This window comes from Mustela putorius, unplaced genomic scaffold (assembly GCF_011764305.1).
Source record: "Mustela putorius furo isolate JIRA1106 unplaced genomic scaffold, ASM1176430v1.1 tig00000738_pilon_pilon_pilon, whole genome shotgun sequence".
NCBI lineage: Eukaryota > Metazoa > Chordata > Mammalia > Carnivora > Mustelidae > Mustela > Mustela putorius.
In genome coordinates, this window is record NW_025421463.1 from 6,017,429 (window position 1) to 6,037,379 (window position 19,951).

General features: G+C 54.6%; 1 protein-coding gene and 3 non-coding genes across 4 annotated transcripts; all 4 read left to right on the top strand.

The window, feature by feature from the left end:
- Positions 1–6,050: 6,050 nt before the first annotated feature.
- RPL3 (ribosomal protein L3) lies at positions 6,051–12,859 on the top strand. Its single transcript, XM_004743282.3, has 10 exons — positions 6,051–6,145; positions 7,087–7,279; positions 8,205–8,373; positions 8,915–9,050; positions 10,158–10,344; positions 10,907–11,067; positions 11,542–11,643; positions 12,092–12,187; positions 12,491–12,610; positions 12,759–12,859. The coding sequence occupies exons 1-10, from the start codon at positions 6,143–6,145 to the stop codon at positions 12,801–12,803; spliced, it is 1,212 nt and encodes a 403-aa protein (XP_004743339.1). The 5' UTR covers positions 6,051–6,142; the 3' UTR covers positions 12,804–12,859.
- Positions 6,606–6,669, top strand: LOC123393115. Its single transcript, XR_006607845.1, has one exon. It is a non-coding gene; the product is annotated as a small nucleolar RNA SNORD43 (small nucleolar RNA).
- On the top strand, positions 8,860–8,914 carry LOC123393118. Its single transcript, XR_006607848.1, has one exon. It is a non-coding gene; the product is annotated as a small nucleolar RNA U82P (small nucleolar RNA).
- On the top strand, positions 11,886–11,979 carry LOC123393116. The gene has a single exon (XR_006607846.1). It is a non-coding gene; the product is annotated as a small nucleolar RNA U83B (small nucleolar RNA).
- Positions 12,860–19,951: the final 7,092 nt, after the last annotated feature.

Sequence of the window (19,951 nt, forward strand, 5' to 3'; positions counted from 1 at the left end):
TGTTGATTGGATGATTGAATGAAATAGAAGATTGCTCTGCCCGATGATATTGCTCTGTCCTCAATAAAGGGCCTCTAAGATTACTTCCCAAAGGATACTAAACTCATTGGGCACATAGGGATTCTTGTAATAATAGGATAGTACCAATTTGCATTGATACAGCATTTCAAATGTTTTTGGACCTTAGGTACAGGGCTGAGACACGGAGTAAGGATCTGTATTCATTTCTTGTGGCTGCTGTAGACAATTGCCAAAAGCTTGGTGGCTTCAAACAACAGAGATTTTTCTCTCTCACTGTTCTGGAGAATTCTGAAATCAGGGTGTTGCTGGCAGGGTTGGCTCCTTCTGGAGGCTCTGAGGAAGAAACTCTTCATGCTTCTCTCCCAGCTCCCAGTGGCTGCTGGCAATCCTTGGCATGCCTTGGCTAATCTGTGTCCCTCTTCACATGGCCTTCTCTGTGTTTCTCCATCCCTTAGTTGCTCTTATAAAAATACTCGTCATTGGGTTTATACTACAGGATGATCTAGTCTGAAGACCCTGGGTTCAAAGAATCCTTTGCAAAGGACTTTTTGCAAATAAGGTGACATTGACAGGTTCTGGGTGGACCTGTCTTTAGGGAACACCTTCAACTCACTACAGGACCCACACGTATTCATTTTTTCACATTGTCAACCAATTTCTCCAACCCCATCCGCTAATGAGGCCATGCTCTCACACTGCTTTGGGATGTCCCTTTTCTTCCTGTATTAAGTTTCCATTTGTAGACAACTTCAGGGTTCTACAGACATTCACCTGCCTGTTTTTCCTGCCTGTTTTCCTGTTTTTACTGCTGTGCTTTTGTAACACATAGGTCTTAATATTTGGCAGAAAAAGTCCCCATCTTGGTTCCATTTTTCCAAAAATGCCTTAAATTTTCAAGGATCTTGATTTTCTCTATACATCTTAGAATCAGGTTCCCATTATGCCTTGCCACAGTCCCTTGGGATTTTGGTTGGACTCCTAATGACTTTATAGATTAGTTTGGAGACAGTTGACACTTTTAAGACATCAGGCTGGTTGATCCATGAATTCAGAATGTCCCTCTGTTATTTGGGTCTTCTTTTTATATCCTTTAATAGAATATGAGCGTGTTCTCCAAGGAGGTCTTATACACTCTCTGGGGGTTAAGTACAGAAGGAAGAACACTCTGCAATTTACAGATGGCACAATTGTATGTAATCCCTCTCCCTGGTGTCCGATTATCTACATTTTACAAAAAAGGAAGCTGAAGCTAAGAAAGATAAAGGAACCTCCCCAGAGACACACAGTGGTAACGGAGCTGAGACTGGGTCCCCGAACCTAGTCCTGGGAATGCATGTGGCTTCACCGACCCTTGCCCCCAGCACAGCAGAGACCTAGGTGGACAGACCTGGTACCATCCAATCTCTCATGGACAAAGCAAAGCTGAGGATGTACGAGAGGCTGGCTGGCACCTGATCATTTATTTTAAGATCTGCACGAAGAGAGATGCAGCATAGATATAGAGAAGGATGATGAGAATACAGGTGACCTTGACTTGCAGAGTGAGGGCCTGCTTGGATGAACCCCTGAAGGTCATCTTGTTTGTGCTGCTTCTCTGGAACCTGGTGCTGATGGGCACCTCGGTGGCCACACAGCCCCAACCTCCTTCTTGCTCGTTGGCATCCTTATCCCCAGCCACAAGGCACCGGCTGATGGAGGCTGGGGTGACCCTGCTCAGGGCAACTGAGCTCGGTCCAGGGAAGTGTCAGCTAAAAGGGGTGGTGGTGACTGGGAGGCTGGTGGTGACTGTGTCCAGGTCTTTGGAGTCTGCGCAGCACAGCCTGGCCCACTCTGGGGGTTGCAGACCTCTGCCCCACATAGTCCTGGCCGCCCATCGCATGGCTGCCCACAGCCTATCCAGGCAGTGGAGTAGCAGGGACACAGCCACCTGCTGTAGGGCAGCTTGCAGCAGCAGCTCCACGGCCTTGCTGTGTTCATGGTGGAAGACGGCCAGGCTGTGGTATGCCCACTGGGCCATGGAGAGCAAGACTAGGCTTGCCTCCCACTTCAAGGGCTGCTGCAGGACGCAGTGGTGGGCTCCATGCCTCGGGGTGGCAAGCTGCTGCAGGCCCCGGCCCCACGCGATGGTCAGTGGCTGCCACAAGGCCCGCTGGATGGGCAGCAGCGCCTCTGTGCACAGCTTCCCTGCCAGGATGAGGGGGATCCCCCTGCCCACCTGCAGGCTGCTGCACCACAGGATACAGAGGCCCCGTATGTAGACTGAGAGGCAGTGGGAGGCCATATTTGCTATGGCCGCCTGCAGCCCCAACAGAGGGGCAGAGAATTTCACCAGGCCTGGGCCACACAGGAGCAGGAATAGGAGCTGCCATGCACCCCTGGCCAGGCAGTTCCCATTCTGTGGGGCATCGTCCCGGCAGCTAGTGGTGGGGGAGCAGGGATGGGAGGCTTTCATGACCCAGAGGCTCCGGCCCAGGCTCCTGGCCCAGGGGCACTGGGCTGCACTCCTGCCACAAGCTCACCTTAACTGATCCTCTGGCCCCAGTACTCTTGTCATCTGGGCCAGGTGGTTTTGCAGTCAATGACAGCACAAAAGATCAAGATGTGAATTCGTGTCAGAGAGGGGGCATTATTGCTTCAGAAGGACAAGGGAGGCAGCCTTTGAAAGTGAAACTGTGGAGTTCTAGTTTGGGTCCCTAGTGTTCATGCCTTTATCTGACAAATGTGACCCCAACCTCTGTGCTAGGCCCTGCACTGGATGCTGAGCACACGGGAACAGGACATGGTCTCTGCTTACAAGAAGCTTCCAGTCTAGTGAGAGAGATGAACGTTGAAACATCCTCATGTCATCCCCATTCAGCTCCTCCTCACGTCCTCCTAACCTTCCACACCTTGGGTTTTGTCTTGCTGTAGAGAACATCTGCCCTTTAGGTATTTGAGCAAAGCCTGTGACCCTTTTCTGCTCCTTACTAGAAGTTCCATTTTATTTTTTAATTTTTTAAAAAAGATTTTATTTATTTGTTTGACAGAGAGAGAGATCATAAGCAGGCAGAGCAGCAGGCAGGGAGAGAGGAGGAAGCAGGCTCCCCGCTGAGCAGAGAACCCAATGCAGGGCTCGATCCCAGGACCCCCAGATCGTGACCTGAGATGAAGGCAGAGGCTTAACCCACTGAGCCACCCAGGCGCCCCTATTTTTTAATTTTTAAAAAAGATTTTATGTATATATTTTAGAGAGAGGGAGAGCAAGTGTGCAAAAACTGGGATGGGGTGGAGGAAAAGGAGAGAGAATCTCAAGCAGACTCCTGTTGAGCACGAAGCCTGTTGTGGGGCTCAATCCTAGGACCCTACGATCATGACCTGAGCCCAAGTCAGATGCTTAATCGACTGAGCCACCTAAGCGGCCCTGCTCTTTTTTCTCTGGATGGTAAAGAGGGAGTTTCTCTTAGAATATTTTGGCTAGCACCTTCAGTGACATTGTGAAACTTTTAAAAACTCTCTTCCTGGTTTTAAATAGTCTTATTTGGTGGGTGATAGTGGCTGTCTTCTTCTTCTCTATACTCCCACAGCCTGGTGCAGAAGCCAGCACAGAGCAGGCCTTCAGTAAGAATTTCTTTCTTTCTTTCTTTCTTTTTTTTTTTTTTTTAAGATTTTATTTATTTATTTGACAGGCAGAGATCACAAGTAGGCAGAGAGGCAGGCAGGGAGAGAGGAGGAAGCAGGCTCCTGCTGAGCAGAGAGCCAGATGCGGGGCTTGATCCCAGAACCCTGGGATCATGACCTGAGCCGAAGGCAGAGGCTTTAACCCACTGAGCCACCCAGGCACCCAAAGAATTTCTTACTGAGTGAATGACTTGGGACCCCAGAAGCATTTCTTGGGGGCAGGGTGGTTACTGAACACCAAATCCGAGTTGAATATCCAAGCTAGAGTCAGCTCTGTCCTTCACTGATTGTGTGACTTTTGTCAAATTATTTCCTCTTGGTCTGAGGGTTTGTTTTCTCTGTAAGAGGGGACAGACAGTATGGGCCATAATCCCTTGTCTGCAATTCTGAAATTAAAAACTTAAATCATTTGATAGCAAAAATCAAACTGATCTGAACTCTTTAGGCAGCAAAGTCAGCCTGGCACTGATGTGAAGACGTTTATATTTATCTCACTCCATGAGAATATATATATATATTTTAACAGAATTAATGTGTTTCATTAAAGAGTTTGGGGAGGATTACATAAGTGTGTGCACCATATTGCATGATTTATTTAAAACATGAAAAACACTGAGTTTGGAAACACATCTGGCCCCAAAGATTTCCAGTAAGGGACTGAGGACCCATCAGCGCTGCCCCTCAAGGGATGGTGGGAAGATTAAAAGAATTTTTTTTAAAACAATGGTGGGAGCAATGGCTGGGCCCAGAATCAAACAACAGGACTGGGTGGAATGGAGGTGCAAAGTGATATATGGGAAAGAATGTGGGTGCCCTCACACAGGAAAAACAGTGGAGGAGTAGCCAGTTAAAATAGAGCCTTGGGTGGCAGCCATGGGAGTTAATGCCTAATCCCAAGGAACCAGCACCCAGCACCCAGCAGTCCTTCAGTAAGAATTTCTTTCTTTCTCTCTCTCTCTCTTTTTTTTTTTTTTTAAAGATTTTATTTATTTATCAGAGAGAGGGAGAGCGAGAAAGCAAGCACAGGCAGGCAGAGGCAGAGGGAGAAGCAGGCTCCCTGCTGAGCAAGGAGCCCGATGTGGGACTCCATTCCAGGACGCTGGGATCAGGACCCCAGCGGAAGGCAGCTGCTTAATCAACTGAGCCACCCAGGCGTCCCTCCCAGTAAGAATTTTTAATGTGAATGACTTGCGACCTCCTTGGTCTTTTCAGTGAGGGGGTTACTTTCATAGGAAGTAACAGGATATTTGATTCCTTTTTTTTTTTAAGATTTTATTTACTTATTTCACAGAGAGATCACAAATAGGCAGAGAGGCAAGCAGAGATGGGGGGGGGAGGGGAAGCAGGCTCCCTGCTGAGAGCCTGATCCCACGACCCTGAGATCATGACCTGAGCCGAAGGCAGAGGCTTAACTCATTGAGCGACCAGGCGCCCAGGACATTTGATTTTTTTTTTTTTTAAGATTTTATTTATTTATTTGACAGACAGAGATCACAAGCAGGCAGAGAGGGGGGAAGAAGCACGCTCCCTGCTGAGCAGAGAGCCAGATGCGGGGCTTGATCAGGACTCTGAGATCATGACCTGAGCCGAAGGCAGCGGCTTAACCCACTGAGCCACCCAGGTGCCCCGGACATTTGATTCTTAAAAAGATTTGGGGAGGCAAGCCTGGAGGCAGGGAGAGCACTTAGGAGCCTCCTGGGTCACGGAGGTGGGAGGTAGGGGTGTAAGCAGAGATCAGCGAGGGTCCCCGAGGCAGAAGGGCCAGGCTTCGAGGTTGGGCAGCTAGCCAGAAGCCCGGCCACAGCAGCTGGACACCGGGAGAAGTGGTTGAAATGAGGCTTGAGGGACGGCACGTCCGAAAACAATGCATTAACGGCAAGTTGATCGTGGAAGCGGCTCTGGATCGGGAGCCAGGAAACCAGGCTTTCGGTCTTTTCTCTCCAACTCTGCGCAGGTGGCAGCGGGGCAACTCGTCCCAACCCGGCGTGCCCGACAAATGGCAACACCGCGGATTTACTGAGTGGGACGGAAATGGGACACCACGTGCGAAGACGCGTTGTAACTGAAACCCGCAGCTGGGTTATTCAATCCTGGAGGTGACTGCATTTCACATGAAAAAAGACACAGCTATTTAGCTTCAGCGTAACGGCGTCTTCCAGCACTTTTGGCAGCTACCTGAAGTCCCACAAGCCAGCCACCGCGTCCCTATTCTTGGCCAGAGTACGAAGTTTGAGCCCAGTCGCTCGCCGTAGTCTCTAATCGCCGCCCCCAAAGGTGACGTCCCGCTCAGAGCAATCGCTCGGCGAGGATGAGCATGCGTGGAAATGACGGCCCGATCCCGCCCCATGACCCGTCGTCCACCGCGGGCGCGCGCTCGTACGCCGGAAGGGGCGGGCCCAGGTGGGGCTTTATAAATGGCTCGTCGCGATAGTTCCGACCTCTACCGGCAGGATTCGGCGGCGGAATGGTATGTGTTACTAGGGTGTTTTTCTCGTTGTTGGCGCGGCGGTGCGGCTCAATCCGTGGCCCATCGGCGCCATCTCAACTCGGCGGGCGCCGGGAGCCTGTTCCGAGAGCACGGGGGTCTTAGCGAGATCCCCAGCGAGGCCTATTTTCCGAAAATCCGGGAGGCCGGGGACCTGGGGCCCGCGGGTCGGCTGGCGAAGGCCGGTGGGGCGGGCTCCGGTTTGGAGGTCCCGAGCCCGGAAATTTTCGAGGCACTGATCACTTCTGGGTCTCGAGCTCACCCATTCAGTGTTAATCTAGATGAGAGTCCGCGAGCGCGTGGGCCAGGGGGAGCTTGAGTGGGGGCGCTAGGCCCTTCCTGTGCTGACCTCGGAAACCAGCGCGGGGTTGGGGGGGGAAGCCTGGGCTGACCTGGGTGGCACGTCGGTGCCCCACGTAAGGCCTCTGGAGTTCCCAGGAACCACAGATGATGAACTCACTGACGGGCGGACAGAGGCTCCGTGCTGATTGTCAGGTTCTGATTTGGCTCTGTCGAGTTCTAGGGGCCTTCTGGTGTCCGTCCAGCCGGGGAGCCTGTGGTGTGGTGGCCTTTGCTACCCAGTTCTTGGTCCCTGCGCCCGTTTTGTGCTAATGTGGCCTTGACAGCAACCTGTGAGGTCATTTTAAGGACATCACCTGGTGTGCTTTTGTCCTGTTTAGAGAAGAAAGGAGAGGCTGGTTTTTTGGTTACAAAATGAGGTTTTGAGGCAAAGGTTCAAGGCATTAAGGGTCAGTGACCCATCTCCGAACCCAGCCCAGCACGTAAGCATGTAGGCTGAGCTACTGGGTTTCTGGTGTGGACGCCGTGTGGCGGCAGACCCTTGCACCACTGAGGCAAGCCGGTCATCCGACGTGAGCTCCTTAAGACAAGCTTGAGTGCTGACGTTGACCCTTTTCTCGCAGTCTCACAGGAAATTCTCCGCTCCCAGACACGGGTCCCTGGGGTTCTTGCCTCGGAAACGCAGCAGCCGGCACCGTGGGAAGGTGAAGAGCTTCCCCAAGGATGACTCTTCTAAGCCTGTTCATCTCACAGCCTTCCTGGGCTACAAGGCTGGCATGACTCACATCGTGCGGGAGGTGGACAGGCCAGGATCCAGTGAGTACAGGCAGCCCCCTTCACGCTGGTTGGGCGTGGTGGTGGTGAGGAGCTGAGGGTGGGGTGGACTGGACTGCGGTCAGAAAGGGCAGGCTGGCCTCCTGACAGAATGGAAGTCTCCGTTAGGATTGGTGACTAGTGAAGGCTACAGGTGGCTGGCATTACTGCTTTAGTTGGGGGGGGATGTATCGAGGTCAGGGCATTACCTGAGTAAATTATTCCGGCCAAAGTGTCAAAGAGTGCTCTAATGAGTATTTGTGTACCTTAACCTGAAAGCTTTAATGCTGCCCATGTCTCTGGTTTATGAAGTGCAATGGAGAAAAAAAAACTACTCAGTAAAACAGCACTGGTTCCTGTACTTTTTTTTTCTTTTTTAAAGTACTTTTTTTTTCTTTTTTAAAGATTTTATTCATTTATTTGACAGATCACAAGTAGGCAGAGAGAGGAGGAAGCCGGCTCCCTGCCAATATGGGGCTCCATCCCAGAACCCTGGGATCATGTGCCCAGCCAAAGGCAGAGGCTTAACCCACTGAGCTACCCAGGTGCCCCCCCCCCCCACGGTACATTCTAATGTAGACATCGAACACCTACCTTGTGCTCAGATCTGTTAGCACATCCCTTTATATGTCGTACTTGTATTATCTAGGCAACAAGGAATTTGCTTTTAGAAAGATTCATGATAGGTGAGAACTGAAGCGTGTATTAGAGTCCTGGTATTTTTTGAGTTAGAATTCCAGTGCGTGGTAAGGACAGGTCTGGGAGTCCAGACTGCTGATAAGGGGCCTCATTTCTGCAAAGCTGCCTGTTACCGAAGCAGGTTGTCCTCTTGAACTAAACGGGCATTTCACATTTCTGCAAGACATTGTGGTTCCTTGTTGGGGATTCTAGCCATCCCACTCAAGTCTGACCCCTCTCTTCTTGGCAGAGGTGAACAAGAAGGAAGTTGTGGAGGCTGTGACCATTGTGGAGACCCCACCCATGGTGGTTGTGGGCATCGTGGGCTACGTGGAAACCCCTCGAGGCCTCCGTACCTTTAAGACCATCTTTGCTGAGCACATTAGTGATGAATGCAAAAGGCGCTTTTATAAGAACTGGTAAGGGACAAGGAGGCCACGCACTCTGTGTCAGCAGGGAAGAGAGTAGCGCTCTGTAGCTGGGGGAGGGCTGCTCTGGTGTCTGGTTTAATTGTTGCCTCCTGAACAAACAGTTCTGAGGGCACACCTTGAGCACCTCTGGACCTTCATGTTCATCCTAGTTGGTGCTGGCTGAGGACTCAGTATTCAGTGTTCTCTTAGTTGCTAGGAAGTATTGGGACTCTGATTAGAACCTGAGAGAACAGTGTGACTCCCCCCGTCCTGCCCGGGAGTGTGGTTGGGTTAATGGCTCAGCCGGAGCAAGAATTAGTGTGTATTTGAATGCTTGTGACTTGCATTAATTTTGTGGACCTCTGCTCAGCTCCGCTCGGCTCTGCCCGATGAGCTCCATCCAGGCTCCGCTTGCCGGTGGAAAAGGCTCCTTAGAAGCCGGCAATGAGCCCCATCCCCAAGTGGTGCCAGTGTGCCTTCCGCTCACCCCCTGGAGGGGTGATGAAGGCCTGCACCCGGCCCCCTCCCCAACTCTGCTCTGCTCCTGAAGGCATAAGTCTAAGAAGAAGGCCTTCACCAAGTACTGCAAGAAGTGGCAGGATGATGATGGCAAAAAGCAACTCGAGAAGGACTTCAACAGCATGAAGAAGTACTGCCAGGTGATCCGGGTCATCGCTCACACCCAGGTGAGAACTCAGTGAGGGGCACAAAAGGTGGGCCACTGCCCCACTGCCCGTTATCAGGTGCTTACCTAGGTACCTGCTGAGTTAATCCTCAGCCCGAACTGACTTTGTCTCAGGATTTTCGAGGGGTGGTAAAACCGGTTCCGGTTACTTGTCTGAATGGATGGGCCAGCGAGCCTAGTGGGGAACCTGCACTTCCCTTGGTTTCTGGGGGCAGGGGAAGACCAGGTTAAGGTCTGAGGAGGCAGTGCCTAGTGCCTCCAGTCTGGTGTTGGTTTATCTGTTGCCAGCAGAGGGCGCCCTGTTTCTATGGGCTTTGTATTAAGGAAACTGCCCTATTTTAGGAAAAGCAGTGGAAGGAACTGGTGAGTCTTAGATGCTGTGAATTACCTAAATGAAAACAGTAGTCAGTAGTGAGATGTTGGCCATTTGTGCTTAAATCTGACTTCCTGTGAACTGAATGAGCCTTTTCTTGACTTGGTCAGAGTTGCTCTTGTGTACAGTTGTTCTGAGCCGCCATCCTAGGGTTTTAGTTGATTGCTTAGTTAGATTCAATTTCCCTGTGGTTAGCTGTGACCATCGGCTCACGTTTGTAGTAAGCCCATTACTGAAGCTGAAGAAAGTTCTGTAGGACAGTGCTGGGCTGTTCTAATGAAGTTTTGCCTTGAATTCTTTTTCGCCCTAATCTTTGCAGCTTTTGCCCTTGACTGAGGTTGCTGTTCTACTCTCCCACAGCGTAAATGCCTTATTGACAGTGAGTAGGCTAAGGTAGATGGCCAGGATAAACCAAGGCAGTACCCCAAAGGGACCGGCCAAAACACTGATGATCAGGAATGTGGGGCTTTTTGGTCCTAGGATTTGTTTCCAGTCTGCTTGTGTTGGCGTGGCCCTTACATGTCTGTTAAAGGATCAGCTCATGGTGAATTTGGGCATCAGAATTGAGAAGGGGACTTGTACCCAGTGGGGAGTTAGGACACGGAAAAGAGTCTTTTCATTTTTGCCAGTAGGGAGACAGGAGGTTCAGAGTTGCCAGACTTCCCACCCTGAGTTCCCTTGCCATGGAAGGAGAGCTTGGAGCTCGGGATCTGAGCTGTATTGATTCCCTCCTAGATGCGCCTGCTTCCTCTGCGCCAGAAGAAGGCCCACCTCATGGAGATCCAGGTGAACGGAGGCACAGTGGCTGAGAAGCTGGACTGGGCCCGGGAGAGGCTGGAGCAGCAGGTGCCTGTGAACCAAGTGTTTGGGCAGGACGAGATGATCGATGTCATTGGTGTCACCAAGGGCAAAGGCTACAAAGGTGAGCTTTAGAGTGACCCAGGTTGTAAAACTCAGAGGTTTCAGGGCCAGATCTTTGAGGCTGTGGAATGAGCGTTGGGCACATGGCCTAAGATTCCAGAAACTTGCTTCACTGCCTTCTGATAACAGCCCTGTGGTCAGGTTGCGGGGAGTGCACAAAGGAGTGGGGGAGATCCCTCACTGTCCGGCTGAACCCTCCCCATTGGCGCCCACTGCAGAAGGCAGAGGGTTCTGGGAAGTTGGGCGGGCCTGGCCTGTGCTGGTGAGGAACTTGATGGATGCGGTGAAATGCACATGGTCCCTGTCTAGTTCAGGGCTGATTCTCCAAGACCTTGTTTTACAGGTTGAGAAAACCTGTTCTTTATGTCTGGGCAGGTGGTCAGCCTGAGGACATAGGAGTGGGGAGAGGACATTAAACCCACCCGTTCCTCAGATTCAGTGGCTGTCAAATGCTGTTCTGTGCATGTACCACAAATGAGTAAACTCCCATCAGGCATTCAGCAGGAAAGGGGCTGATGGCACGAGTGCCAGACGCCCCTGTGACAAGCTCACATCTCCTCCAGGTGTCACCAGCCGCTGGCACACCAAGAAGCTACCCCGCAAAACCCACCGGGGCCTGCGCAAGGTTGCGTGTATTGGGGCTTGGCATCCTGCCCGCGTGGCCTTCTCTGTGGCTCGGGCTGGGCAGAAAGGCTACCATCACCGCACGGAGATCAACAAGAAGGTGAGGTGCCAAGGGGGCCCCTGTGAAGACAAGCGGGGAAGGGAGACACAAGCCCTTGTGGGAAGTGCGGTTTCTGGTTCCTGTTGGGGCTACTGTGGTGGGGGCGCTTCTGGAATGCGTATGGATCCAAGGTGCTCATCTGGTCTGACAGGCATGGTTTGGATCTTGGGGTATGATCTGTAAGGTGCCATCGAAGGAGGTTGTGGTTCAGCTAACTCCCAGAGGGACCTGGGATTGGAGTTTGGGGGAGGCCTCTGCCCTGGTTCAGCCAAGTGGCAGGCTTCTCAGGCCCAGCCAGCTTCCTTTGGTCCCCGGCCTGGGGTACCCCATCAGTAGGACTGGTAGCTGCTTTCCATCCAGAGCCCTCTGCCCTCCCCTGAGCTGAGGTTTTATTTGCCCCCGTTGGCTGGCCTGCCGTCTAGGGCCATGTATGACTGTGCCCTCCCAGTGTTGAAGGGTTGTTCCCCCTTTTAGATCTACAAGATTGGCCAGGGCTACCTCATCAAGGACGGCAAGCTGATTAAGAACAATGCCTCCACCGACTACGATCTGTCTGACAAGAGCATCAACCCCCTGGTGAGTAATGAGAGCCGTCTTCTCCAAGCTTCCAAGTTCTTGGCTCTGGCAGGATTTTGTGCCAGGCCTCCCTTGTGGGCTGGGACCCTAGTGCTTTTGGGTCCTGGCTGACACATGGAGGCTGTTTCCAGAGTCTGTTAACTGCCCTGCGTAGACCGCACCTGGTTGTCTGTCACTTGGAAATGCTGGGTCTTTAGTCCAGTTGTTGGGGCTGATGGGTGAGAAGTGGGGTCTCAGGCCCAGCTGTTCGGTGATGAGGCTCTGGAATGAGCGCTGGGCACAGCGCCCGAGTCACACTGCGGAAACATTCCTTGCTGCCTTCCTTCTGAGAACAGCCTGGTGGTCATCAGGTGGCGATGACCACCTTGAACTTGAAGGGTCTTTCGTGTGTGTCGTCTGAGCGATCTCTGGTCCCGTGCTTTATCTGACCTGACCTTTGTTTTTCCAGGGTGGTTTTGTCCACTATGGTGAAGTGACCAATGACTTTGTCATGCTGAAGGGCTGTGTGGTGGGAACCAAGAAGCGAGTGCTTACGCTCCGCAAGGTGAGGCTGGGGCCCTCTGCGTCAGGGCGGGTCTTTGTGGAGGGCAGTGCAGAGGAAGAGGGGCCTGCTTGCCGCCCCAGCAATGGCTTTGAAGTCCTGGGAAGAGGAAATTCCCTGTCTGGCGTGCTCCAGCGGTTCGCTCGGGGGCAGGAGGAGGAGATCCTTGGGGAAGCCGCCAGCCTGGAGGGGCTGCGGAAGGGGCTGATGGAGGTTGCCGGTCCTCTGCTGAGGCAGCCTGTGAACCAAGATGAGGCAGAGGAAGGCTCGGCTGTTCGTAACTAACCCTTCTCTTTTGGCCTGTAGTCCTTGCTGGTGCAGACCAAACGGCGGGCCCTGGAGAAGATCGACCTTAAGTTCATTGACACCACCTCCAAGTTTGGCCATGGCCGATTCCAGACGGTGGAGGAGAAGAAAGCGTTCATGGTGAGCCGCCTGGCTGGCTAGGAGAGGGGGGCTGAGCTTGTGCCGACTACAGAGCCCACACAGTCTCTCATCCCAGTGGGGTGCAGGGTAGTCTTTGTGCCTCGCTGCTTTCCTCCCTCTGACCTTGCCCTCTGCCCTCTCTCCACAGGGACCACTTAAGAAAGACCGAATTGCAAAGGAAGAAGGAGCTTAATGTCAGGAGCAGATTGTGTAGCTGGTGGGATCTCAATAAAAACTATTTTCCAGTGACGTCTGCTTCTGGTTTTCTTTCTGGTCCCGGCTGCTGCCGCCGTGGCCACAGGGGCCTCGTGTTCTTTGAGAGATGTTGCCCTTGGCCTCTGGCTTCGCTAAGGGTCTCCTCCCCCTACCACCCCCCACCCACTTGTGTGGCTCAGTGCCCGGAGCCCATGGGGTGGAAGGGCAGCACGAAACTGCCCTGGTCTGCCCCGGGAGCAGCAGGCTTTGTGTAGATGCGTGTGTCCCCGCGGAGGAGGTGTGGCGCTGGCTCTGCTGTAGAGCTCGGGTGTGTTTGCACAGGGTGGGTGGCAGCCTGGCTGGAGGGAGGCAGTGGGGATTTCATGTTCCTGTGGTCTTTGGAGTTGCCGATGGGCCTGGCAGGACCAACCCTGGTCGGTTCAATGGAAGATTAATTCAGTCACTAATCCACATAGGCTTGGGTTCCAGTGCTGGCTTGTTTGCCACCAGTGACACTGGGAGAGGGTGGGCTTGCCTGGCAGAGGCACCTGGGCCTGTGAGGACCCAGGGGTGCTGACACGGGAAGGGGCCAGTTGAGAGCTATCACAGGTTGGGGACATGAGCGCACCAGTGAGATTCAGCCAGCCGGTGACGCCGTTGGGCCCCTTTTCCCATCTGGGCTGGGACTGTTCAGCCTCTACCCTGTGCTCTCTTGGCCAGCATAGGGGGCATCTACTGTCCTCTGGGCCTGGGCACCTGTGATGCTGCTGAGCGGTTGGATCGTTCCCAGCTCAACACCCAGCCTTTGATTTCAGCCTGACCCGCTGACGCCCTTGAGACCAACTAGGCTTCAACCCTGGTGTTCGAGGTGTCCGATGCTCTTGTAGACTCTCGGTGCCCATCCTCAGCCCGAGCAGCCTCACACAGCCTCTGGTTCTGTAGTGTGGTCTGCCTCAGCCCTTGAGGCTGCAGCCAGGGCAGCTCTGGGTGCTCCCAGCCCAGCTGGGGAGCCACTGGCCACCTGGTTCTGGCACCCCGTGCCGTGTTCACGCTAGCTAGGGATGGGTTGGTGTGGATACCAAGTACATTCGAGGTGGCCTGAGACCCTCTGGTTCCCAGTTAGCACGGTCCCCGCAGTGAGTGGGCTGGAGTACTGATGCCCAGGTTGGAAGCCCAGAACAGGTTGCTGAAGTTAGACAAGGGTCCTGCTTTTTGACAGGCAGGGTGAGGTCTGGCGTGCACAGAGGAGTCCCAAGCTGGGGACCCTCCCATGATGTCTGACGCTAGCATTTCTGGAGCCTCTTCTGGGCTCTGGGGGGAGTGGTTCTCAAAGCTGGCTCTGGGCTAATGCAGAAGACCCCTGTAGGCCCCCACAGTGCCTCCCCAACCTTGGGTCCTTGGGATTCCGGAGCGGCTTGGAGCTGCACTTCAGGCCCTGGCCACCAGGGGGTGGGTGGGCAGCATCCTGCTGGAGGGCCCCAGGCTTTGGGTGGTGGTGACATCTCTCCCTCTCCCTCTTCCTACTGGGCTCTCCGAACCAGGATTCCCTGCGATCTTGGAGGTCAAACCCACAGGCAGAAGGGGTCAGGACTTGGTCCAGGGCCACCAGAGGTGCCAGGCATCTCTGGCAGAGGCAGGCATGGGACCTGGGCTCTACCTCTGTGGGATTCTCTTGGCTGTCTCCCCACCCAGTCAGTTGGTAATGGCCAGAATAATGGGATGTAGGGTCCAGCGGACAAAGGCTCGCTCCTAAGGGGAGGAAAGCATATTCTGTGTGCCCCCAGGCTGACCTGCACACAAGCCTCCCACGCCACAGAAACACCTCCAGGTGCTGGGGTCACCACTCCCTTTCAGAAAAGGGAGTCTCCACCCACGTGACATGTACACAGCCCTTTTCAGGGGCAGGTTTGCTTGATAGGAGCGAGCACTTGGCTGTTGACCCTCCCATTCCCATCCTCTTTGTTTCTGCCTGCCTCTGGCCAGTGAGTGACCTTGAGCAGTTCTAAGTCCCAGCCTCATTGGGAGGGGTGGGGGGGGGACACACATCACACTTACCTCCTTGGTGTCAGTGGGACCAAATGAGCAAGTCCTCCCCAGCGGGGGGCACAGAACAGCTGGGGTTGTTAGGACAGGAGGAATAATAGGGTTTCCTGGGGGTGGGCGGGCAGCGGGAAAGGCCAACCACCAGTGCGTGGGGTCAGCTGCGCTCAAATCCTGAGCACCTGCTGCAGAGCCGGCACTCCTCCAGCGGCTGGGGGAGCAGTGGGGAGCTCAGTGGCCCTTCTCTCCAGAAGCTGATCTAGGTGGGCACGCAGATGGTAAACGGGAGTAAACGAGGCAGTTTCAGTAGTGACGGATGTGGGGCCGGCTCAAGTCAGTTAAGTGTCTGCCTTCTGCTTCGGTCATGATCCCAGCACCCTGGGATCGAGCCCTGTGTCAGGCTCCCAGGGAGCCCATCTCCCTCTTCCTCTGCCTCTCCCCTCTGCTTGAGCTCTTGTTCTTTCAAATAAAGAAAAAAAAAAAAAGCGATGGATGCCATGAAGAAATAAAACCAGCCAGTGGGCTGCAGAGCAATGGGGGGCCGTTATGAGACAGTGTTAAAAATCCAGCCCGAGTGAGTTCTACAGAGAGGACCAACCCACCCCTGGCTGAGCAGAACAGCAGGTGCAAAGGCCCTGAGGTAGGGGAGGCTTAACATGCTTGGATTCGCACTCCTAAGGGAGGCAGGTCCGTGAAGGGGACTGGCCAGGGGCTGGCATAGAGTAGATGCTCAGTAAATGTGCCCTGTGTCTCGGAGACATGCCCATGCCCGTGTGTGTGTGTGTGTGTGTGTGTGTGTGTGTCTGCATACCCCAGCCAGGGGTCTCCAGGCTTTGCTGTGGGCCTGCGGTGGGTGGGGCCGCCGTCTTGGTCTCCTGCAGTCTGTGCCTGCTGTCTGTCGCCATGCCCTTCCTGTCACCAGAGCCCTCAGGCCTTGCTGGAATCCTGTGGTGTCAGAACAAGGAGTCTCATTCCATTCCTCCTAAAAAAAAATAAAAAAAATAAAAAGGAAAAAAGAAAAGAAAATACCTGCTGAGAATTTCTGAGCAAGTGGGAACAGGGAGGTGGTGGGAGCCACCATTGCCTTAAAAGGCAGGACAGAGCCAGTGACTTTGCTGAGCTCACCTGGGGATGGCCTTGGAGGGGGCGGGGTGGGGGGGACCTGACTGCGCCTCCTGAGCTCGCCCCCAGGGTACTCTGCCCCCTTCCCCCCACCCAACCCCAGAGCCTCACAGACAGCTTTGCCAGCAGAGGCCACACGGCTGGGTCCTCTGTCCTCCTGTCCCCAAGCCCCGACCCAGCCCTGGGAGCCCACCCTTGCGCTCCCGGTGGCCTCGCCCTCCTCCCATGGGCTCTCAGCACGCAGCTACTTGTCTGAAGCTCCATGGGTCTCTGCCTGCCCTCCATGCGGTGTCACACTGCATAGGCTGGTATTCGAGGCTTGCCAACCTCTCCAGCATCACGTCCCCTCCCCTGGGGCCAGACTCCTGGCCCGCTCCCAGGAGCCCAGGGAGCTTCCCCTGCCCCTTGGCCAGTAAGTGCAGAAGCCTGGGTTGGGGCGAGACCCAGACTCCGTAGGAGGCAGGAAATAACAGCCCTGGGCTTGGAAGTGAGTGAGGCGGCCTCCAGGAACCCAACACAACACAACAGAACTGTGAACACAACAGAACTCCAAAAATGCAGAATCCTGACCATGTTTCGACCATCAGTCTCATGGACCTGCGACACAGCTAGGCCCAGGGCCCAGGCTCCGCGGCCCCCAGGGCCCACAGTGAGCAGCGCTCCCTTAGATGTTGCCTCTAGGGGGCACTGGCCGGTGGGGACAGGTGGCACTAGCTGTGAGTACCTTATTCCATCCCGGCAAGGTCCTGAGTACTTTACACACAGAAACTCGGTCTTCAGGATCCGCCCTTGCGCGACTTCCCTTTTTACTCCATTTTGCAGAGGCAAAACAGGCTCAGAGAGGCTGGGCAGCTTGTCTGAGGGCACACAGTGGATAAGGGGGAGGGCTGGGATTTGAGGCCTGGCGATAGGAACTCATTCGTGCCAAGGCTTGTGTTAGACCCTCCGAAGTACTTCAATCCTTACAACTACTGTTCCCATTGTACAGATGGGAAGCTGGGGGGCTGGAGACATTCAGGGAATTCGGCGGGGTCACAGAGCTGGGCTGTTCTCTGCTGGGCATCTGACACGCTGTGTCCCTGCGGGGTCGTCACAGCCCTGGGAGCTGGGAGCCACCGCTCCTGTTCTCACTCCTGTTTTCACAATGAGAAAATACGAGCTGAGTAATGGACCCTCACGTGGGATTCTCCGGAGTGCCGAAGGAGAGGTTCAAACCCAGGATCCAGGACCTGAGTGCCTGCCTCTGCACCGCAGTCTGGAGCAGGTGCCTGGAGGCTGTAGGTGAGGAAGGGGCCGGGCAGCATTTCCCAGCAGCACCGGCAGCTCTCATGTCCCTTTGTCCCCTGGCAGCCACCCCTACCCCTCGACTCCCAGCGCAGCCCTTGACAGATGGGAGTGCGGGAGATGCTGCTGCAGGTCTGCGGCAGACAGGTGGACCCCCTGGCCCCCGGGCTGGCCTCCGGGCGCTCAGGCTTCATATGACTATGGAGAAGTGCCTCCCCGCCGCCCCGCCTGCCGCTGGAGCCCCAGCAGCACGCAGAGGAAAAGGGCTCCGAGAGAGGACGCTAAAGATAGCCGGCTCACCACTTCCCCATCCTCGTGGGCCACCACCTCGACCCCGAGGGCTCTCAGCCAGCCCCGGCCCCATGGCAGGCCACTCCTCTGGTCTCCCAGCCACAGGCACAACACAGGGACCCGGGCAATGTTCATCCCGGGAAGACCTCCGGGCAGGGGCGCCGGGTAAGACAGGGATGCACCTTGGGCCACTTAGAAAGTCCCCTCGACAGGAGGCAGGATGCTGTCATCACCCTCGTTTGAACCCCCGACACACCGCGACACTGACACAACCACACCATTCCATCCTGGCCAGGCCCGTGATCACACTGGTGTGACAACCCCGAGGCCCACTAGGACACACACTGCCCATCATCCGTCTGTCTGTCCATCTCCTCTGGCTTGCCAGTATTTACACCAGGGAAATCCGTAACCACCACAAATCAGGGCCTTTCTCCCAGAGAGCTGGCTGCCGAACATTTGCCAGGACACCACCATCCTCAACCTTTGGATCTCCTGCCGGCCGAACCCAAGGGGAAGCCAGCAGAGATGCTGGGTTGAGGCTGTCCCCAGACGTCACCCAGACGTCAGAGTCCTGAGGCCCAGAGCAGGGGGTGGAGGGTGGTTGGAGGCTTTGGAGGAACGAGCACAGGGATCTGGTTCTGGGCCTAATGCTTTGCTCCTGGGACCAGCACTATCTAAAGCCCCAAACATTTATAGTCAATCAAAGGCCGGCCGACCCCTGCTCAAAAGCTTTCCATGGCTCCCCATGGCACAATCGCCTATTCGTATGTCAGACACATTAGGAACCATGTGTTGGGCACCTTGGTGTGCCATTCAAGGCTCTTCAACATTTTGCCCCAGCCTGCCTTCCAGCTCATCACAGGCTGCTGTGTCTCGGCAATGGGGGACCACTGGAGTCGTGTGGCCCCGGCCTCTGACTGTGCTGTAATGGCCCCCACAGGAGACACAGGAAAGAACTGGCCAGGGCTGGATCCTGGTTCTTCCTCTCCAGTGCCGTGGCAGCCCTCTGAGGGCCACAGCGAAGATTCGACGGGACCGGGTGGAGGACGTGCCCTGCCTGGCTCCTGCCCTGAGTCCTTGCTCAGTGTCCGGCCTGCGCTCCCAGTCAGTAAATACTGAATGTGCGACCAGGCAATATTGCTTCCATTTCACAGATGGCAACACCAGGGCTCAGAGAGGGCCGCTGCCCCACATGGCTCTGCCTGTTCTGGTCCCCAAGGACCAATAAGCCGGAGGTGACAAGTGACCTCTCCAAGGGCCAAATCAGTCACTAGCTCTTGGGGGTGACCTCTGAGTGGACTTGTTTCATGGAGACTTTGACTTCTGGAGTTCAAAGCTTGGCTTTCGTCTTTAAAATCTGATCAACAGCACAAACCTGGAAGTGGTCTGAAGGGCCAGTGGCCCGAGAGGCACTAATGGGAAGTGAGGCCTCCCCGGGGGATGAAGGAGCTCTGGGCACCCGGGCCGCCGAGCAGTCCCTCTGGTGATACGGAGGCCGCCCTCACGTTTCCTTCGGTCTGGGTGAAAGATCGGATAATTCATTTATTTTTAAAAAATTTTTTTAAATTAAAAAAAAAAGATTTTATTTATTTATTTGACAGAGAGACACAGTGAGAAAGGGACCACAAGCAAGGGGGGTGAGAGAGGGGGAAGCAGGCTGCCCGCTGAGCAGAGAGCCCGATGCGGGGCTCTATCTGAGGACCCCGGGATCATGACCTGAGCCTAAGGCAGATGCTTTACAACTAAGCCACCCAGGCATCCCAGATTAATGACTTAAAAAAGGCAAGTAGTAAATCTGATTTGCTCAGGCCGCAGGGCCTCCTGGACAGCAACCAGCCTGGCGATGGTGGTGGCCCAGCTCCTGTCCCTGCTTCCCCCGAGGCCTGGGCTTCCATTTCCTCCTCTGAAGCTGGGGTCTCAGGGAGGGATGACTTCTCAGCGCCCTTTCAGCTCTGAGGCTGGGAGTCAGAAGGCCAAAGGCCAGTGCAGAGTGAGGAGGGGGACTTCCCTGGCTGTAGCAATCAGGGAGGGCTTTCCGAAAGAGGGAGGCTTGCGATGAGCTGTGAAGGCTGAGCAATAACCTGCCCACAGTTCACCTCAATGGAATGGATTGTTCTGGAAGGTGGGGAAGCATAATTCAAAGGAACGAGCTTCTGATAGAGAAATGTCAGGCACAGCAAGAAGCAAGTTGGGGAGAGATTTAGATGGGGGTCGTGGGGAGGTCTTCCCTGAGACCCTCCATTGCACCAGGGGCCCCTGTTCTCCAGACTATGATGGGGCGGGTGGGTTCGGGAACGTTAACGACCTTGGTCCATCCGTGCACTGTGTCCCAGGCACCACATCTGGCACTTGTCAAACATTGGCTCATTTACTCCTCCCATCTACAGGAGGCAGGCGCGAAGAGGG